The sequence below is a fragment of the Hemiscyllium ocellatum genome, chromosome 17 (genome assembly GCF_020745735.1).
Source record: "Hemiscyllium ocellatum isolate sHemOce1 chromosome 17, sHemOce1.pat.X.cur, whole genome shotgun sequence".
In the NCBI taxonomy this organism is placed as follows: domain Eukaryota; kingdom Metazoa; phylum Chordata; class Chondrichthyes; order Orectolobiformes; family Hemiscylliidae; genus Hemiscyllium; species Hemiscyllium ocellatum.
Genome location: NC_083417.1, coordinates 4,034,387 through 4,051,376, shown reverse-complemented (window position 1 = coordinate 4,051,376; position 16,990 = coordinate 4,034,387). Strand labels below are relative to the sequence as shown.

Below are 16,990 nucleotides of genomic sequence, written 5' to 3'. Positions count from 1 at the left end.
GTACCCCCTCTCTCTCTATTTACAGTTAGTTGGCTTGGCCATGCTAGTGTGTCCAGGGATGTGCAGGCTAGGCGGGTTAGCCATGGGGAATGCTGGGTTACAGGGAGAGGTTGGGGGGTGGGGAGGGGGCTTTGGGAGTGATGCTGTTCGGAGGGTGGGTCTGGATTCGATGGGCTGATTGGCCTGCTTCCATACTGCGCGGATTCTCTGATTCTATTCTATGATCGCTGTGGTCTGTGCTCATAGCTCCAGATCAGAAGGTGAAGAGGCCAAATCACACACTCAATTCTCAGGTCTGTGAATGCACTGGGCTGCTGCTGGAGGGAGGGAGCACTGCTTTCTGCTGAACTAGGACTGGGACCGTGTGTGTCCTAACTGGACAACATAAAAAAACACTTGGTGGCAGAGAGTCTGGTCGAGAGCAAGAAAAAAATACCCAGAGTGTGATCTTACTGTGTGCAAATTGGTAACGGTGCTGCCTTCATCCTGACAAACTTCATCCTGACAGCAACTAAACTTCCAGAATGAGGCATTCTGTGCAAAACTCTGTTGTGAAAGTGCACCCTCTGTCTTTTCTAACGTTTATTAACAACACTGATCCCCATTTCAGAATGAGCTGTACCAGTTAATTCCCGCTCTCATTGTGGATGGACATTTCCTTAATGATGATCCCTGGAAGATGTTCCAGAGAGGACAGTTTCAGCACATCCCGATCCTGGTCGGAGTGACCACAGAGGAGGTGATAGGAAGCCTTGTCCACCCAGAGGTAACACACAGCAGCCCGGTAATAGAGACTAGATCACAGCAAACCCAGTCTCTTACAGAATGAGGGGCCGGGGTTGTGGGGGGGTGGGTTTGCAGAAAAGGTCCATTTTGTCAAAGCTTCTTGTCTCGTGCACATCACAATTTGCAAGAATACCAATTCAAGGGAAAAATCAACATTGAAACTGAATGCAACAAAATCAAAAATTGCTGGAAAAGCTCAGCAGGTCTGTGGAGAGAAATCAGAGTTAACGTTTCTAGTCCAGTGACCCCTCCACAGAACTGATGGTAGCTAGGAAAAGGTTAGTTTTTATGCAAAAGATAGGATTGGGGGGAGGGGGTAAGGAGTAAAAGATAGGTGGGCACAGAGCCCAAAGAGAGAGAAGAACAGTTGGACAGACAAAGGAGTGGGATAATAAACTGGCTGGGGGGATGTGAATCGCAGCTGATGGGGACTATTACTGACTAACAATGGTTATACTGGGGGAGCAAAAGTAAAACAGAGTTGAGGAGAAACTGCTTCTCCCAAAGGGTTGTGAACCTGTGGAATTTGCTACCCCAAAATGCAGTGGACGTTGGGACAGTGAGTGAACTTAAGGAGAAGTTAGACGGGATTTTAACTGGAAATAGTTTGAAGTGAGAGGGAGAGAAGGCAGGAAAATGTGGCTGAGGAGCCTATCAGCCATGATCGAATGGTGGAGCAGACATGATGGGTCGAATGGCCTAATTCTGCTCCTATATCTTATGAACCTGTACTGTATGAGAGGAGAGTGCTGATTGGTTGGGAAGCGAAAAAATATTTGAAAAGTGTCCTTTTCCAGCAATACCCAAATGGCATAATAGGTCAGTGGTGCTCGGTTTGACCCTCATTACCCTCTTTATCACAAAACCACCAGCTTCTGCCTCTGTAGTATCGATCGTCTACAGCCAGCTGCTGTACAAGGCTTTACTGCCTCTGGACTGGAGGATTCCAATATTCCCAAAAGCAGAATACTGCCAATGCTGGGAACCTACCGTACAAACAGCAAAATGGTGGAGGTGGGGAGAGAGAGAGAGAGAGAGAGAGAGAGAGAGGGGTAATGATGAGAGTCAGTGGGCTTCAATGATATCGGGGGACTAGTCAAATCCCAGAAATAAAAACAGGGAAAACAAGAGAGGGTTAGGGAGAAGTCAGTGATTATTATGTGAAAAGGAGAATTTCTGGAATTTTGAGGCTAATTTGATCACTTGTTCTTGTTCTAAGAGAGAGGGCAGGAAACAGCATCGATGGAGTGATCACTTTAGGGGAGAAGGTGGTATCATGGCAATGTGAATAGATTAACAGTTCAACACCCCTGTCTAATATTCTGGGGACGTGGATTCAAATCTCATAGTGGCAAATGGTGAAACTTAAATTCAGGGAAGACATATGGAATTGAAGCACTCCCTCAGCACTCACCCTCCGACAGTGCGGCACTCCCTCAGCACTGACCCTCCGACACTGCAGCGCCTCCTCAGTATTGACCTTCCGACAATGTGACACTCCCTCAGTACTGACCCTCTGACAGTGCGGCATTCCCTCAGCACTGACTCTCTGACAATGTGGCACTCCCTCAGCACTGACCCTCCGACAGTGAGGCACTCCCTCAGTACTGACCCTCCGACAGTGCGTTCCCCCCCCCCCCCCCCCCCCCCCCCGGGACAGTATTAAAATATGGGGTGAGATTTTTGTTCCCAAGTTTCCGGAGTGTTCCTGGTATGTTATGCAATGACCTACGTCTGACCCTTCTTTGCTGGATGGTTGAAATGAGACACCATTGCTGAGCTGTTTTCATGCATTCCCCTCTAGATATTGTTCAAATGTTTAAATATACTCCTCTCTTCTTTACAGCAAATCATTCTGCCCGACTGGGAAACGGGAATAAGCAGAGAACAAATTCAGGAGAAAATTAACCAGTTTATCAAACCCCTAGTAAGACATTTTCGCTGTTTACGTTTTCCAGCTGGTTGTCAGTGTAGAAACATCTCCAGGATTGGCTTTTGTTTCCAAGTGAACTTAATGTAACTCGGTCCTGCTCAATTTCTTCATCATTTTGTCCACTCTGATTCTGAGGTGAATGCAGCTTTGAGACAGTCGTTCTGACCCAGATTTGAAATCAGGGACTTAAGCAAATCGAGAGGTTCCTGTTTGGCTGAAGAACATGTGGAATGCTGTCGGATGGAAGGGTGGAGGGCATCAAGGAGTCTTTGTCCTCCTCAGCTGTCTGCAGCCTTTGATATGATTGACCTTGGAGAAAGGGAGATGCTGGAGATCAGTGTGTGGTATTGGAAAAGCACAGCAGGTCAGGCAGTATCCGAGGAGCAGGAGAATCGACGTTTCGGGCATAAGCCTGAGGAAGAGCATATGCTTGTAACGTTGAGTCTCCTGCTCCACGGATACTGCCTAACCGGCCGTGCTTTTCCAGCACAGCACTTTTTGACATATGATTGACCATGTCATTGGTGTTGTGGTCATGTCACTGGATAATAATCCAGATCCCGCTGCAAGTGGCCCAGGGAGGTGCAATCTAATCCTATCATGCATTTGGTGGAATTTCAGTTCATGAAAGAACTCCATTCCTGGACATGTACCTCAGTCACAGTGATCATAAAGCTATTCCCATTAACATAAAAACCCATCTGCTTCATAGAGTCATTCATTTCCTTCAGGATGAAAATATTCTGGCCTACATGTGACTCCAGACCCACAGTAATATGGCTGACTCTTAGCTAACGTCTGGAGCAGCCCAGCAAGTCATCCTGGGGTGGGATGGACAGTAAATCTGGCACTGCCATTCCACGGCAGAATGAAAAAGCTGGTAGAACTGCATCACCAGCCTGCTTTGTTGATCTGTCTGTTTGTTCCCACAGGTTCAATCCTCAGCCAGCTGCTATTTTAGTGCAGCAGCTCAGTAAAGTTACCATGGTCCCAACCTCTCACAGAGAGATGACTGGTAACCTGAGGGTCACCACACCTCAGCCGAGGAGCCTTCATAGTAACTTCAGGTGGAATAGGAACCGAACCCATACTGTTGGCATCACAAGCCAGCCATCCAGCCAACTGACCTAACTGACTGCAGCATAATGGTGTCTTTAAAAGACCAGTTAGGCTTCACGTGTACACCAACAAATACGCAACTCCACCTCACCCCTAGCTCCCTCGAACTCTCTATTCTCCTTTCAATTGTGAATCTGCCTGTCCAACATCTGGTGCTGGAACAGTAATTTCCTCCAGTTAAATACGGGGAAGAGAGAAGCTGCTGTCCTTGTTCCTCAGCACAACCTCTGCTCCCTCCCCAAGGATCCAGACCCTCTCCCACTGTCTCAGGCTGAATCAGACTGTATGGGACCCTCTCATGGTCTCCCCTGGGCCCGTCTCTATCACCTCCTCCAACCCTACAGCCAACTCTCCCTAATTCCGACAGTATTGCTCCTTCCTTGAGTCAGAAGGTCAAGTAAATGAGGTTTAAAGATCAAAGATCAGGGTAGAAAGCCTGAGATGACGAATACAAGGTCCAATGTGTAAATCCTCTCACTACCCTGGGCCCTGACAGCATTTTTATTATTATCATTTTGGGGTGTTTCTGTTTTCTTGTTGCAACACGTTGTCCTGTAGGACTCTTAGTGATTTAACTCTCTGGTTAGTTTGGTGAGGAGAATGGAGCCCTGATTTTTGATGAATACTTTGGGGATGAAGATGACTGTGAGACACTGAAGGAACGGTACCTCGACCTGTTTGGCGATGTGTTTATAACTATTCCCACCCTGAGAGCTGCCCAGTATTACAAAGGTGAGTGGGTCTGTCAGCCTCGGGAAATTAATGAGGCCTCAGTTACTCCAATGTTTATACTTTATCAGGATCAAGAATACTGCACGAGGGGAGAGTCCTTAAAGGATTGTAGGCATCTCTGTCCATTCGAGAGAGCCAGTTATTGTATCGTTATTGAGTGGGTATGGATTGAGCGCACCACTTCAGGAGAGCGGGGCAAGGGCAGGAGATGAGCCTCCATGAATTACCACAATGGCACTGAACAGGAAGGGATTTGGGTCCACAGTTAGATCAGATTCTGTACAATGCAGGTGAACGGGAGGAAGTTTGATCCACTTGGAATCTATACAGCATTTAGGAGTGAATGAGCAAGAATTTGATCCATTGGGATTGTATACAGTGGGAGTGAATGGGATTGGATTTAGGTCCATTGGGATTATGTACAGTGGGAGTGAATAGGAAGGTGTTTGAATCCATTGGGATTGTGTACAGTGGGAGTGAATAGGAAGGTGTTTGAATCCATTGGGATTGTGTACAGTGGGAGTGAATAGGAAGCAGTTTGAGTCAAGAGTGTGTTGCTGGAAAAGCACAGCTGGTCAGGCAGCATCCGAGGAGCAGGAGAATCGACATTTCGGACATAAGCCTTTCATCAAGAATGAGGCTTGTGGGCCGGGGTCTGGGAGATAAATGGGAGGGGGATGGGGTTGGGGTAAGGTAGATGAGAAAGCGATAGGTAAATGAAGGTGAGGGAAAAGGTGATAGGTCGGAGGGGGGAGTAATTTACAGGTCTGGAGGGCAGTGCCGAGTTGGAGGCTTGGGACTGGGATAATATGGGAGGAGGGGAAATGAGGAAGCTGCTGAAATCCAAATGGATCCCTTGTGGGGTTGAGGGTCCCAAGGCGGAATATGAGGCGTTCCTCCTCCAGGCGTTGAGTGGTAACAGTTTGGTGGTGAAGGCGGCCCAGGACCTGCATATCCTTGACGGAGTGGGAGTTGAAGTATTCAGCCACGGGGCAGTGGGGTTGGTGGGTGAGGATGGCCCAGAGATATTCTCTGAAACAATCTGCAAGAAGGTGTCCTGTCTCCCTGATGTAGAGGAGACCACACTGGGTGCAACAGATACAGTAGATGACATTGGTGGAGTTACAGGTAAATTCTGACAGATGTGGAAGGATCCCTTGGGGCCTTGGATGAAGGTGAGGGGAGTGGTGTGGGTGCAAGTTTTACACTTTCTGTGATGGCAGGGAAAGGCACCAGGTGTGGGGCATGGATTGGTTGGGGGTGTGGGGGCGCATGGACCTGACAAGGGAGTTGCAGAGGGACTGGTCTCTCTGGAATGCTGATAGGGGCGGGGAGGGAAATATATATCTGGTGGTGGGTCCATTTGTACGCGGTGGAGGTGGCAGAGAATGATGTGATGTATGCAAAGGTTGGTGGGGTGGAAGGCGAGGACCCGGGGGGATTCTGTCCTTGTTGCGGTTGGGAGAGGTGGATGTCAAGGGCGGTGGTGCGTGAAGTGGAGGAGATACGCTGGAGGGCATCATCAACCACATGGGAAGGGAAATTGCAATCGTGGAAGAAGGAGGCCTTCTGGGACTTTCTGAGGTGGAATTGGTCATCCTGGGAGCAGAGGCGGAGGAATTGGGAATAAGGGATGGCATTTTTACAGGAGATAGGGTGGGAGGAAGTGTAGTCCAGGTAGTTGTGGGATTTGGTAGATTTGTAGTAGATGTCTGTGGTTAGTCAGATGCCAGAGGCGGTGATGGACAGGTCCAGGAAGGAGAAGGAGGTTTCCGAGGTGGTTCAGGTGAATTTGAGATTGGGGTGGAATGTGTTGGTAAAGTTGATGAACTGTTCAACCTCCTTGTGGGAGCATAAGGTGCCATCAATACAGTCATCGATGTAGTGGAGGAACAGGTGGAGGGGTGGTGCTGGTGTAACTGTGGAAGATGGACTGTTCCATGTATCTAACAAACAGGCAGGCATACCTGGGGCCCATGGCTACCCCTTTGGTTTGGAGGAAGTGGGAGGATTGGAAGGAGAAGTTGTTGAGGGTGAGGACCAGTTCAGCCAGGCAGATAAGGGTGTCGGTGGATTCCTAATGAAGGCCTTATGCCAGAATCCTGGATCTCCTGCTCCTTGGATGCTGCCTGCCCTGCTGTGTTTTCCCACACTTTCAACTCTGAATTCCAGCATCTGCAGTCTTCACTTTCTCCCAGGAGGGGATTTGAGTCCATTGGGTTGTGTACAGTGGGAGTGAATAGGCAGGGGTTTGGGTCCATTGGGATTGTGTACAGTGGGAGTGAATGGGAAAGGGTTTGGGTCCATTGGGATTGTGTACAGTGGGACTGAATAGGAAGGGGTTTGAGTCCATTGGATTGTGTACAGTGGGAGTGAATAGGAAGGGATTTGAGTCCATTGGGATTGTGTACAGTGGGAGTGAATAGGAAGGGGTTTGGATCCATTGGGATTGTGTACAGTGGGAGTGAATGGGAAAGGGTTTGGGTCCATTGGGATTGTGTACAGTGGGAGTGAATAGGAAGGAGTTTGGGTCCATTGGGATTGTGTACAGTGGGAGTGAATAGGAAGGGGTTTGGGTCCATTGGGATTCTGTACAGTGGGAGTGAATAGGAAGGAGTTTGGGTCCATTGGGATTGTGTACAGTGGGAGTGAATGGGCAGGGGTTTGAGTCCATTGGGATTGTATACAGTGGGAGTGAATAGGAAGGGGTTTGGGTCCATTGGGATTGTGTATAGTGGGAGTGAATGGGCAGGGGTTTGAGTCCATTGGGATTATGGACAATGGGTGTGAATAGGAAGGGGTTTGGGTCCATTTGGGATTTCAGACTGGGTTGGTGTTGCTGTGAATGCACTGTGTTTGCTTTGAGCTGCTGATGTTTCAGGTGTTGTGTTTGCAGATGCTGGGAACCCTGTGTTTCTGTATGAGTTCCAGCACCGTGCAAGTTTCTATCAGAGAAGAATACCCCAGTTCAGGAGAGCCCCTCATGCAGCGGAGCTCTCCTTTGTCTTTGGTGGACCCTTCATCCCTGCTTTCGATGTGTTACTCGGTGAGGAGCTTCATATATCTACATGGGGGTTAGGTTACTTTAAAAATATCTGCAGAATGACAAGTCTTGTAGTAGAGTGGTAATGCCCCTATCTCTGAGTCAGAAGGCCTGGGGAGTGTCACTATCTGTATAGGGTGGTTAACTTCATCTTACACAGTGAGGGATACGGTGATGCCTTCACAGGTTAAACAGTCTGAGGGGATTAATTGTTTGGATTGGCATGTTGTACATTTTTTGAAGTTCAGAAGTAAAGAACTTGCATTTATATAGTGCCTTTCAAGTCCTCAGGACATCTCAAAGTGCTTTATGGACAATGAAGCTCTTTTGAAATGTGGTCACTATTCATAGAACCATATAGTACAGAAGAGGCCCTTCAGCCTATCAAGTCTGTACTACCAAATATTTCCTACTCCCTACCCCAGGCCTACTTTCCTGCACTACACCCAGAACTTTGAGTGTTATGACACTGTACCGTAAAATGTTCTATCATTCTCGCCCAAGTTGTGAGGCTTACCCCATCAACCCTCCTGGCAGTGCATCTCAGACCCCAACACCCTTTGGATGAAAAAGTTTTTCCTTAAACCTGATCTAAACTCCTGCCTTTCACTTTAAAATGATGGCCCCCTTGCTATTGACCCTTTGACCAAGGGAAACACCCCATCCATCCCTCTCAGAGCCTTACACACCTCTATCAGGGTCCCCCGCCCCCAACGACCTTCTTTGTTCCAAAGAAAGCAACCCAAGCTTATCCAGTCTCTTTCAACACCATAGCAGCAGAGGTAGGCCATTTGGCCCATTGAAACTGCTCTACTATTCATTGAGACCATGGCTGAGCTTTTAATCCAACTTTCCAGCCTTTTCCTCCTGTCTCTCTCTACATCGCTGAAACGTTCCATCCCAGGCAACATCCTGGTGAATCTCCTCTGTGTTTTCTCATGTCCCCTTTTGCTCTCCTCATTCCTTCCTTAAGCTGCACTTCCTTTCCTCCACCAAGCCTCTGCTGGCTTCCCCCTTTGTGCCTGTTATTGTGAGCAGGAGCCAGTCCCAAACCTCCAAGTGAAAAGGGGCCTGTCTAATGATCTCTGAGGCAGTGTTCTTTGAGGGAGGGGTAATGCCAAGGATCCCAGCAAGAACCCAGCTGCTGACTTTCAAAATCCTGTACACCATCCCTGGTCTGTGACTTAATTCCTTCCCCCCCCCCCTTCACCCCACCCCACTGCTTGAACAAATAGCTGTGTAAATAGCACTTGCAATGAGTATTGGTAACCTTTTTCACTGTCCACTGTGCCACCAATTTTGATGTTATACACAAACCTACTAACCTTTCTCATGAATTGAATTGATCGTCACGTGCACAGTGTAAAGCTTTGTCTTGCGAGCAATACAATCATCCACATTAGTTATATAAATGATGATCAATAGTGGACCCAGCACTGATCCTTGTGGCACACCGCTGGTAAGGGTGTGAGGGGCTGGACACTACCCTGAAGGTGGATAGGACCCCAGTTCAACATCTTGCTGAGGGACAGCATCTTCAGCAGAGTGGTACTCCCTCAACACTCTACTGGAGTCTCCATCTTTACAGAGAGGCCTGAACCCACACCTTCAGAACTAAAGTTGACAGGATGACCCACTGAGTCACACCTGGCACCTGAACAGGGCTAGTTGGCAGCTGCATATTTACACCCTGGATTAATTATTCACAAGATGTGGGCATTGTTGGGTAGGGGTGAGCTGCCTTTATAAACTGCTGCAGTCCATGTGCTGTAGGTAGACCCTCAATGCCTTAAGGAAGTGAATTCCAAGATTTTAACCCAGTGACAGTGAAGGAACAGTGACATATTTCCAAGTCAGGATGGTGAGTGGCTTGGAGAGGAACTTGCATGTCACCTCATGATTTAGATTTAGATTAGATTACTTACAGTGTGGAAACAGGCCCTTCGGCCCAACAAGTCCACACCGACCCGCCGAAGCGACAACCCACCCATACCCCTACATATACCCCTTACCTAACACTACGGGCAATTTAGCATGGCCAATTCACCTGACCCGCACATCTTTGGACTGTGGGAGGAAACCGGAGCACCCGGAGGAAACCCACACAGACACGGGGAGAACGTGCAAACTCCACACAGTCAGTCGCCTGAGGCGGGAATTGAACCCAGGTCCCTGGCGCTGTGAGGCAGCAGTGCTAACCACTGTGCCACCGTGCCGCCCATACTGTGCCACCGTGCCGCCCATACTGTGCCACCGTGCCGCCCATAACTGTGCCACCGTGCCGCCCATACTGTGCCACCGTGCCGCCCATGTGTTGGTGTTCCTATGAATCTGCTGCCCCTGTCCTTCTCGATGGTAGAAAGTGTGCGGTATCTTCATTAATTGCAGCCATTAAGCAGAAGGAATGTCGTAATTTTGTGGGTTTTTTTATAAACAGGTAACGTGACTGAAGTAGAAAAGAGTTTGAGTAAGATGGTGATGTTATACTGGGCCAGCTTTGCGTGGAATGGGTAAGGTTTTCACCTGATTACAGCTTCTCAACAGTAGTTGCTTTCTCATTCCAGATCATTCATCAAGGCATCCGGAGACAGAAATATCAATGTTAAGACTAAGACTTTGAATTTCCTATCACTGGGTGATCCATGCCCTTCATGATTTTATAAACCTCTGTAAGGTTACCCTTCAGATTCTGACACTCCGGGGAAAAGATTCTTAGATTATCCAGCCTCTCCTTATAGCTCAAACCTTCCAGTCTCAGTAACACACTTGTAAATCTTTTGTGCACCCATTCCAGTTTAATAACATCCTTCCTCTGGAAGAGTGACCAGAATTGTACACAGTACTCCAAATGTAGCCTGACCAATGTCACCTACGTCCATAACATGATGTCCAGCTCCTATACTGAATGCTCTCATCAATGAAGGCAAGTATGCCAAACACCTTCTTCACCTCCCTGTCTACCAGTGATGCCACGTTCAAGGAACCATGTACTTGCAGCCCTAAGTCTGTCTGGTTGACAGCACTCCCCAGAGCCCAACCATTAATTGTGTAAGCCCTGCCCTGATTTGGCTTTCCAAAATGCAATATTTCACATTTATCTAAATTAAACTCCATCTGCTATTCCTCAATCCTCTTGTGATCTGAGATAACCTTCTTCACTGTCCACTGTGCCATCAATTTTGGAGTCATCCACAAACTTACTAACCATGTCTCTTATGTTCTTATGAATCGAATTGAATGAATTGAATTGATTGTCACGTGTACCCCGAGGCACAGTGAAAAGCTTTGTCTTGTCAGCAATACAATCATCCACATCAGTTACATAAATGATAAACTGTAGTGGTCCCAGCACTGATCCTTGCGGCACACCATTGATCAAAGGCCTCCAATCTGAACAACAACCCTCTCCCACCAGCCTCTGTCTCCTACCATCAAGCCAATTTTGTATCCAATTGGCTAGCTCTCATGTAATCTAACCCTACTAATCAATCTACCATGCGGAACACCTTGCTAAAGTTCACATAGGCCACGTTCAGCTCCCCCTTGAATATACTTAATGAAGTGGCCCCAATAGCTTCCTGTGGAAGAGAATTCCACAGGAACACAACTCTCTGAGTGAGGAAATTCATCCTCATCTCAGTCCTGAATGGCTTACCCTCTCTTCTCAGAATCTGACCCCTAGTCCTGGACTTCCCCAGCATTGGGAACATTTTATCCACTTCTAGCCTGCCCAGTCCTATCAGGATTTTGTGTTTTCTATGAGATCCCCCTCAATCTTCTCTAAAGTTTAACTTAACTTATAAATCCACTGGGGACACCTCAGGGCAGAACATCAATATTCATCATCCTTACCATTGCACAATACCCAGTTTAAATTCTGTTGCTACGGTTTCTAAATGGGACGTGAGCCAAAGATTGAATACTTGCTCTATTATCTATTACTTCCCAACAGATGACAGTTTATATTACCACTGCCTGGAAATGTGATGGAGACAAGTTCAGCTGGGGGCAAATTCAAGGGGGCATTGAATAATTATTTGGATAGAAATAGTGAACAGGGCTAAGGGGAAAAGGCAGTAGATTGACACCAGGGAAAAGGAACAGTACAGACCCAATGGGTGGATTGTCCTCAAGCTGCACTGTAACAGTTCTATGATTTCAGGCATTACAATCAAGGTTGGAGGAGAATCTCTCTAATCCCATTACTCTATAAGTCACAACATTAAAGAAAAAGAGTTGCTGCAGTTACCATGAAAACCAATTATGATTAGATTAGATTTCTACATTGTGGAAACAGGCTCTCCGGCCCAACAAGTCCACACTGACCCTCTCGAAGAGTAACCCACCCCTCTCTGACCAATGCACCTAACACTATGGGCAATTTAGCATGGCCAATTCACCTGACCTGCACATCTTTGGATTATGGGAGGATACCCACACAGACATGGGGAGAATGTGCAAACTCCACACAGACAGTTGCTCGAGGTTGGAATCGAACCTGGGACTCTGCTACTGTGAGGCAGCAGTGCTAACCACTGAGCCACTGTGAATTATCTATATCAGGTTTTATAAAATGATTTATCAACAAGTTTTCACAAAACTCACAAAACGTAGAGATGTACAGCACGGAAACAGACCCTTTGGACCAATTCATCCAGGCTGACCAGATATCCCAACCCAATCTAGTCCCACCTGCCAGCACCCAGCCCATATCCCTCTAAACCCTTCCTATTCATAATATATCCAAATGCCTTTTACTAATCAATAACGATGTAAAAATTGGTTCATATAAAACAGTTGTAAAGAAGTGTAAATACTTATGCCTAAAAATATCTCCAAAAACACATACACATATCCTATTGGAAAGATGTTGTGAAACTTGAAAGGGTTCAGAAAAGATTTACAAGAATGTTGCCAGGGTTGGAGGATTTGAGCTACAGGGAGAGGCTGAACAGGCTGTTTTCCCTGGAGCGTCGGAGGCTGAGGGGTGACCTTACAGAAATTTATAAAATCATGAGGGGCATGGATAAGATAAATAGACAAAGTCTTTTCCCTGGGTTGGGAGAATCCAGAACTAGAGGGCGTAGGTTTAGGCTGAGAGGGGAAAGATATAAAAGAGACCTACGGGGCAACTTGCAGAGGGTGGTATGTGCATGGAATGAGCTGCCAGAGGAAGTGGTGGAGGCTGGTACAATTACAACATTTAAAAGGCATTTGGATGGGTACATGAATAGGAAGGGTTTGAAGGGATATGGGCCGGGTGCTGGCAGGTGGGACTAGATTAGGTTTGGGCGGCATGGCTGAGTTAGACCGAAGGATCTGCTTCTGTGCTATATATGTCTATGACTCAATGACAAACATTTGTAAACACACAGACACATAATACTCTCAAAAACACAGTCATACATACAAATATAATAATGTACAAATACACACCGACACGTATAAATACATACACACAGACACACATACACACAAACAGGCCTCTGCAAAACAGGAAAAGAAAATCTCTCTTCAGAGATTGTCTTTCTTAAAAACAACCCGAACAGGAAGTGATTGGGTAACTGCTCTGAAGTGCTGATTACCATTGGAGACTGGGCAGTGTGTATATAGATCCTTCCTGGTAAATGGGTTAGTCAATTCGATAGCGGAGTATCAGTAGGTTTATGACAGAGGGTGCCTATGGGTTTGTTAGGAGGGTGGGGGGTGCAGAAACTGAACAGTTGTGTTGTCTTCACTGAAACAGAACATTCAGTGGAGGTGTTGGTGAGTCCCTGCTCTATCAGACACAAAGTACCTTTGAACCAAGTACTAACATCCCGAACTCTGATTGTATTCACTTTTCACCTTTTATTGAATTCATCTGTGGGATGTGGGCATCATTTGCAAGACAATATTAATTATTTATCCTTAGTTATGAGGCTAGGCGTCATAGAAGGAGGGGGATGTTGGAGGTAATTGAGGAGCCTTCTACACTTTGTGTTCCATTAAATGTTATTGCCATCTGTTCCTTTGCAGGAATCCCAACAGAAATGAGTTACCAAATTGGCCGATGAACAGTGACTTTGGAAAATACATGCAGTTCAACCTCAACTTGCAAACAGGCAACAATTTAAAGAAAGACAAGCTCAAATTTTGGTCTAACAAGCCTCCAAAAATAATTGCAAAAATACTAATCTAGTTTAAAGTTAATTCCAAGCCTTTGTTTGAAATGTCATAAAGTGTTTAAATTTGTGGGTGTTACCTTGTACCAAAATGTACAAATGCACAACACACACATGACCTGACAAAAGTGCCTGTACAAACACACACAATAAGGTAGAAATACATATCCAAACACACATACACAACTTGTACAAAGACACACAAAGACATACATAAACTGGCACATACACACAACTTTCTATAGGTGCTCACATAATCAGATGTTGGACATATCTTTCTCACAAATTAATTGAATTGAAGTAGACTGACAAGATAGGAAAAGGAAAGTGACACTAAACAGAAGTTTGAACTGACCTTACATTCATTGCTAGATCATTAAAAATGAACCGTAAAGCCAAGATTATTGTATTGGAGAAGGAGCTGAGAACAATCACAGCAACGATGGTGAATCAAACAAATCAGCAAATATAAAACAAATAAAAATTAGAATATTTGCATGAGAATTGAGAACATGGTTTTAATATGACATTCTGGATCTTGCCACAATTGCTTTGCAATCACATGCTCTATAATATTAACATTATAAAATCACAAGTCTGTCCATCAAAAACCACTTAAACTGTAGGCAGAATGATTCATAAAGGCACAGTGGCTAGCACTGCTGCCTCACATTGTCAGGGACCCTGGTCCAAACCCAGCTTTGGGCAACTGTCCATGTGGAGTTTGCACATTCTCTCTAGCCTACATCCACGTAGCCTGCAGGTCATTCACCACATTGTGAATTTGGAGGAAACCAGAGCACCCAGAGGAAACGCACACAGACATAGGAAGAATGTGCAAACTCCATACAGTCACCTGAGGGTGGAATCAAACCCAGGTGTCTGGGGCTATGAGGCTGCAGTGCTAACCACTGAGCCACATGGCACCCAAGTTTTGGGTTATGCAGGAGGGAAATTGACCCTCAGTCCAAATCACCCATGCTGAACAATATCCTAAACTGATTAGATTACTTACAGTGTGGAAACAGGCCCTTCGGCCCAACAAGTCCACACCGACCCGCCGAAGCGCAACCCACCCAGACCTATTCCCCTACATTTACTCAACACTACAGGCAATATAGCATGGCCAACTCACCTGGACATTTTTGGACTGTGGGAGGAAACTGGAGCACCCGGTGGAAACCCACGCAGACAGAGGGAGAATATGCAAATTCCACACAGTCAGTCGCCTGAGGTGGGAACTGAACCTGGGTTTCTGGCACTGTGAGGCAGCAGTGCTAACCACTGTACCACTGTGCCATGCCGTGCCGTGACATCAGCTGCCTCAATCCCCCCCGCCCCGCCACCAACTCCAACCTCACTCTCTCTGTACCAACCCCCGTTTCACCATCAAACCCGCTAACAAAGTCGGGGCAGTGGGAGTCTCGAGGGCAGACCTCTATATCGCACAGGCTGAGCACCAGCTCTCCGACACCATGTCCTACCTCCCCCTTGACCACAACCCCACGGTGACCCATCAAACCAAAATCATTTGCCCAGCCGATCTAGTCCCATTTGCTAGCATTTAGCCCATATCCCTCTAAGATCATCATATTCATGTTCAAAGTAAAAAAAACCTGCAATTGCTAGATTCCAAGGTAGACAAGCAGGAGGCTGGGGTTCCCAGTAGGTGTCAAACAGCAAATTGGAGGAACAACCACCTCACCTTCCACCTGGGTAGCCTACAGCCCACAGGACTCAACAATGAGTTCTCCAATTTCAAATAACCTCCCTTCCCATCATCCACTCCTTTCCCAGCCCCTCCCCTTCCCTTCCATTCCTCTGATCAACCCTTTCTTCCAGCTCAAGAGTGATCATGGAAAAGCACAGTAGATCAGGCAGCATCCAAAGAGCAGGAGAATCGACGTTTCGGTCAAAAGCCCTTCATTCCTGATGAAGGGCTTATGCCTGAACATCAATTCTCCTCCTCAGATGCTGCCTGACCTGCTGTGCTTTTCCAGCACCACACTGTCAACTCTGATCTCCAACATCTGCAGTCCTCACTTTCTCCTTCCATCCACCTATCAACCAGATTCATTTCTCCCATTGACCAACCAGGTCGTACCCTCTACCTGTGTTCACCCATCCCTATCTCACCACCCCCACCCCACTTTATCTGCACCTCCCCCCCACACCCACCCCCAGTCCTGAATAAGGATTCCACATGAAACGTTGACTTCCCCTCCTGATGCTGCCTGGCTTGCTGTGTTCTTCCAGCCTCCTGCTCTTCTACCTTCCTATTCACACACCCATCCAGATGTCTTTTAAATGTTGTAATTGTACCAGCCTCCACCACTTCCTCTGGCAGCTCATTCCATACACACACCACCCTCTGTGTGAAGGTGAAGACATTTCTCCTCGAAACCGTTCTGAACCACCTGAAAACAACAAATGCTGGGGATCACAGCGGGTCAGACAGCATCCATGGAGAAAGAGCAAGCTAATGTTTCGAGTTTAGATGACTGTTCATCAGAGCTAACATGGTGTTCGGGGGCAGTATTTGTGCCAAAGTTTGCTGGGTGTGGGGGGTGGTAGTGGTGGGTGTAGAATGTTGGGGAAAAAAAGATGCTGAAAATTCAGATTAAGTGATCTGAATGTGAGAATGGCAGAAAAATTGTGTGTCTCCTGCCAAACTTGAAAGGAGAGGCAGACCCACTGGGTTGGGGGGAGGGGACCTGGTGACAAAGAATATAATAAGGGAAGGAATGGGAGTGGGTTCGGAATCTGAAGGTGTTGAGCTCAGCATTAACTCCAGAAGGCTGTAAAGTGCCGAGTCTGAAGATGAGATGTTGTTCCTCCAGTTTGCGCTGGGATTCACTGGAACACCAGCTCCTTTTTTTAAAGACCGTGCCCCTGATTTCTGAATAAAAGCCAAAAAAAAAGTTGCGGATGCTGTCAATCAGAAGTTGCTATAAAAGCTCGGCAGGTTTGGCAGCATCTGTACAGAGAAATCACAGAGTTAATGTGTCGGGGAGTGACTGGGGTTCTAAGCTGAAATGTTAACTCTGATTTCTCTCACAAATGTTGCCAGACCTGCTGAGCTGTTCTAGCAACTTCTATTTTTGCCCCTGATTGCTGACAGGGGTCCTCCTTGCCTGCACCTATCTGTTGTGGGAAAGACAGTTTACCGTTCCAGACAAACTGACTGAGCTCTCATAGATAGGTGTTTGTGAA

At 46.8% G+C, this 16,990-nt stretch overlaps 1 protein-coding gene across 2 annotated transcripts in view; it reads left to right on the top strand.

Moving 5' to 3' along the window:
- Positions 1-14,227, top strand: part of LOC132823626 (carboxylesterase 5A-like) — a 47,558-nt gene extending 33,331 nt beyond the window's left edge. The window contains exons 8-13 of one of the 2 annotated variants that reach the window (XM_060837559.1): positions 611-766; positions 2,633-2,713; positions 4,426-4,570; positions 7,467-7,616; positions 10,051-10,123; positions 13,632-14,227. In XM_060837559.1, coding sequence (XP_060693542.1) covers positions 611-766; positions 2,633-2,713; positions 4,426-4,570; positions 7,467-7,616; positions 10,051-10,123; positions 13,632-13,794 — 768 coding nt within the window. In that variant the 3' untranslated portion in view covers positions 13,795-14,227. The remainder of the gene's footprint in view (positions 1-610; positions 767-2,632; positions 2,714-4,425; positions 4,571-7,466; positions 7,617-10,050; positions 10,124-13,631) is intronic. The other variant, XM_060837561.1, reaches the window with a different exon arrangement.
- The last annotated feature ends 2,763 nt before the right edge of the window (positions 14,228-16,990 follow it).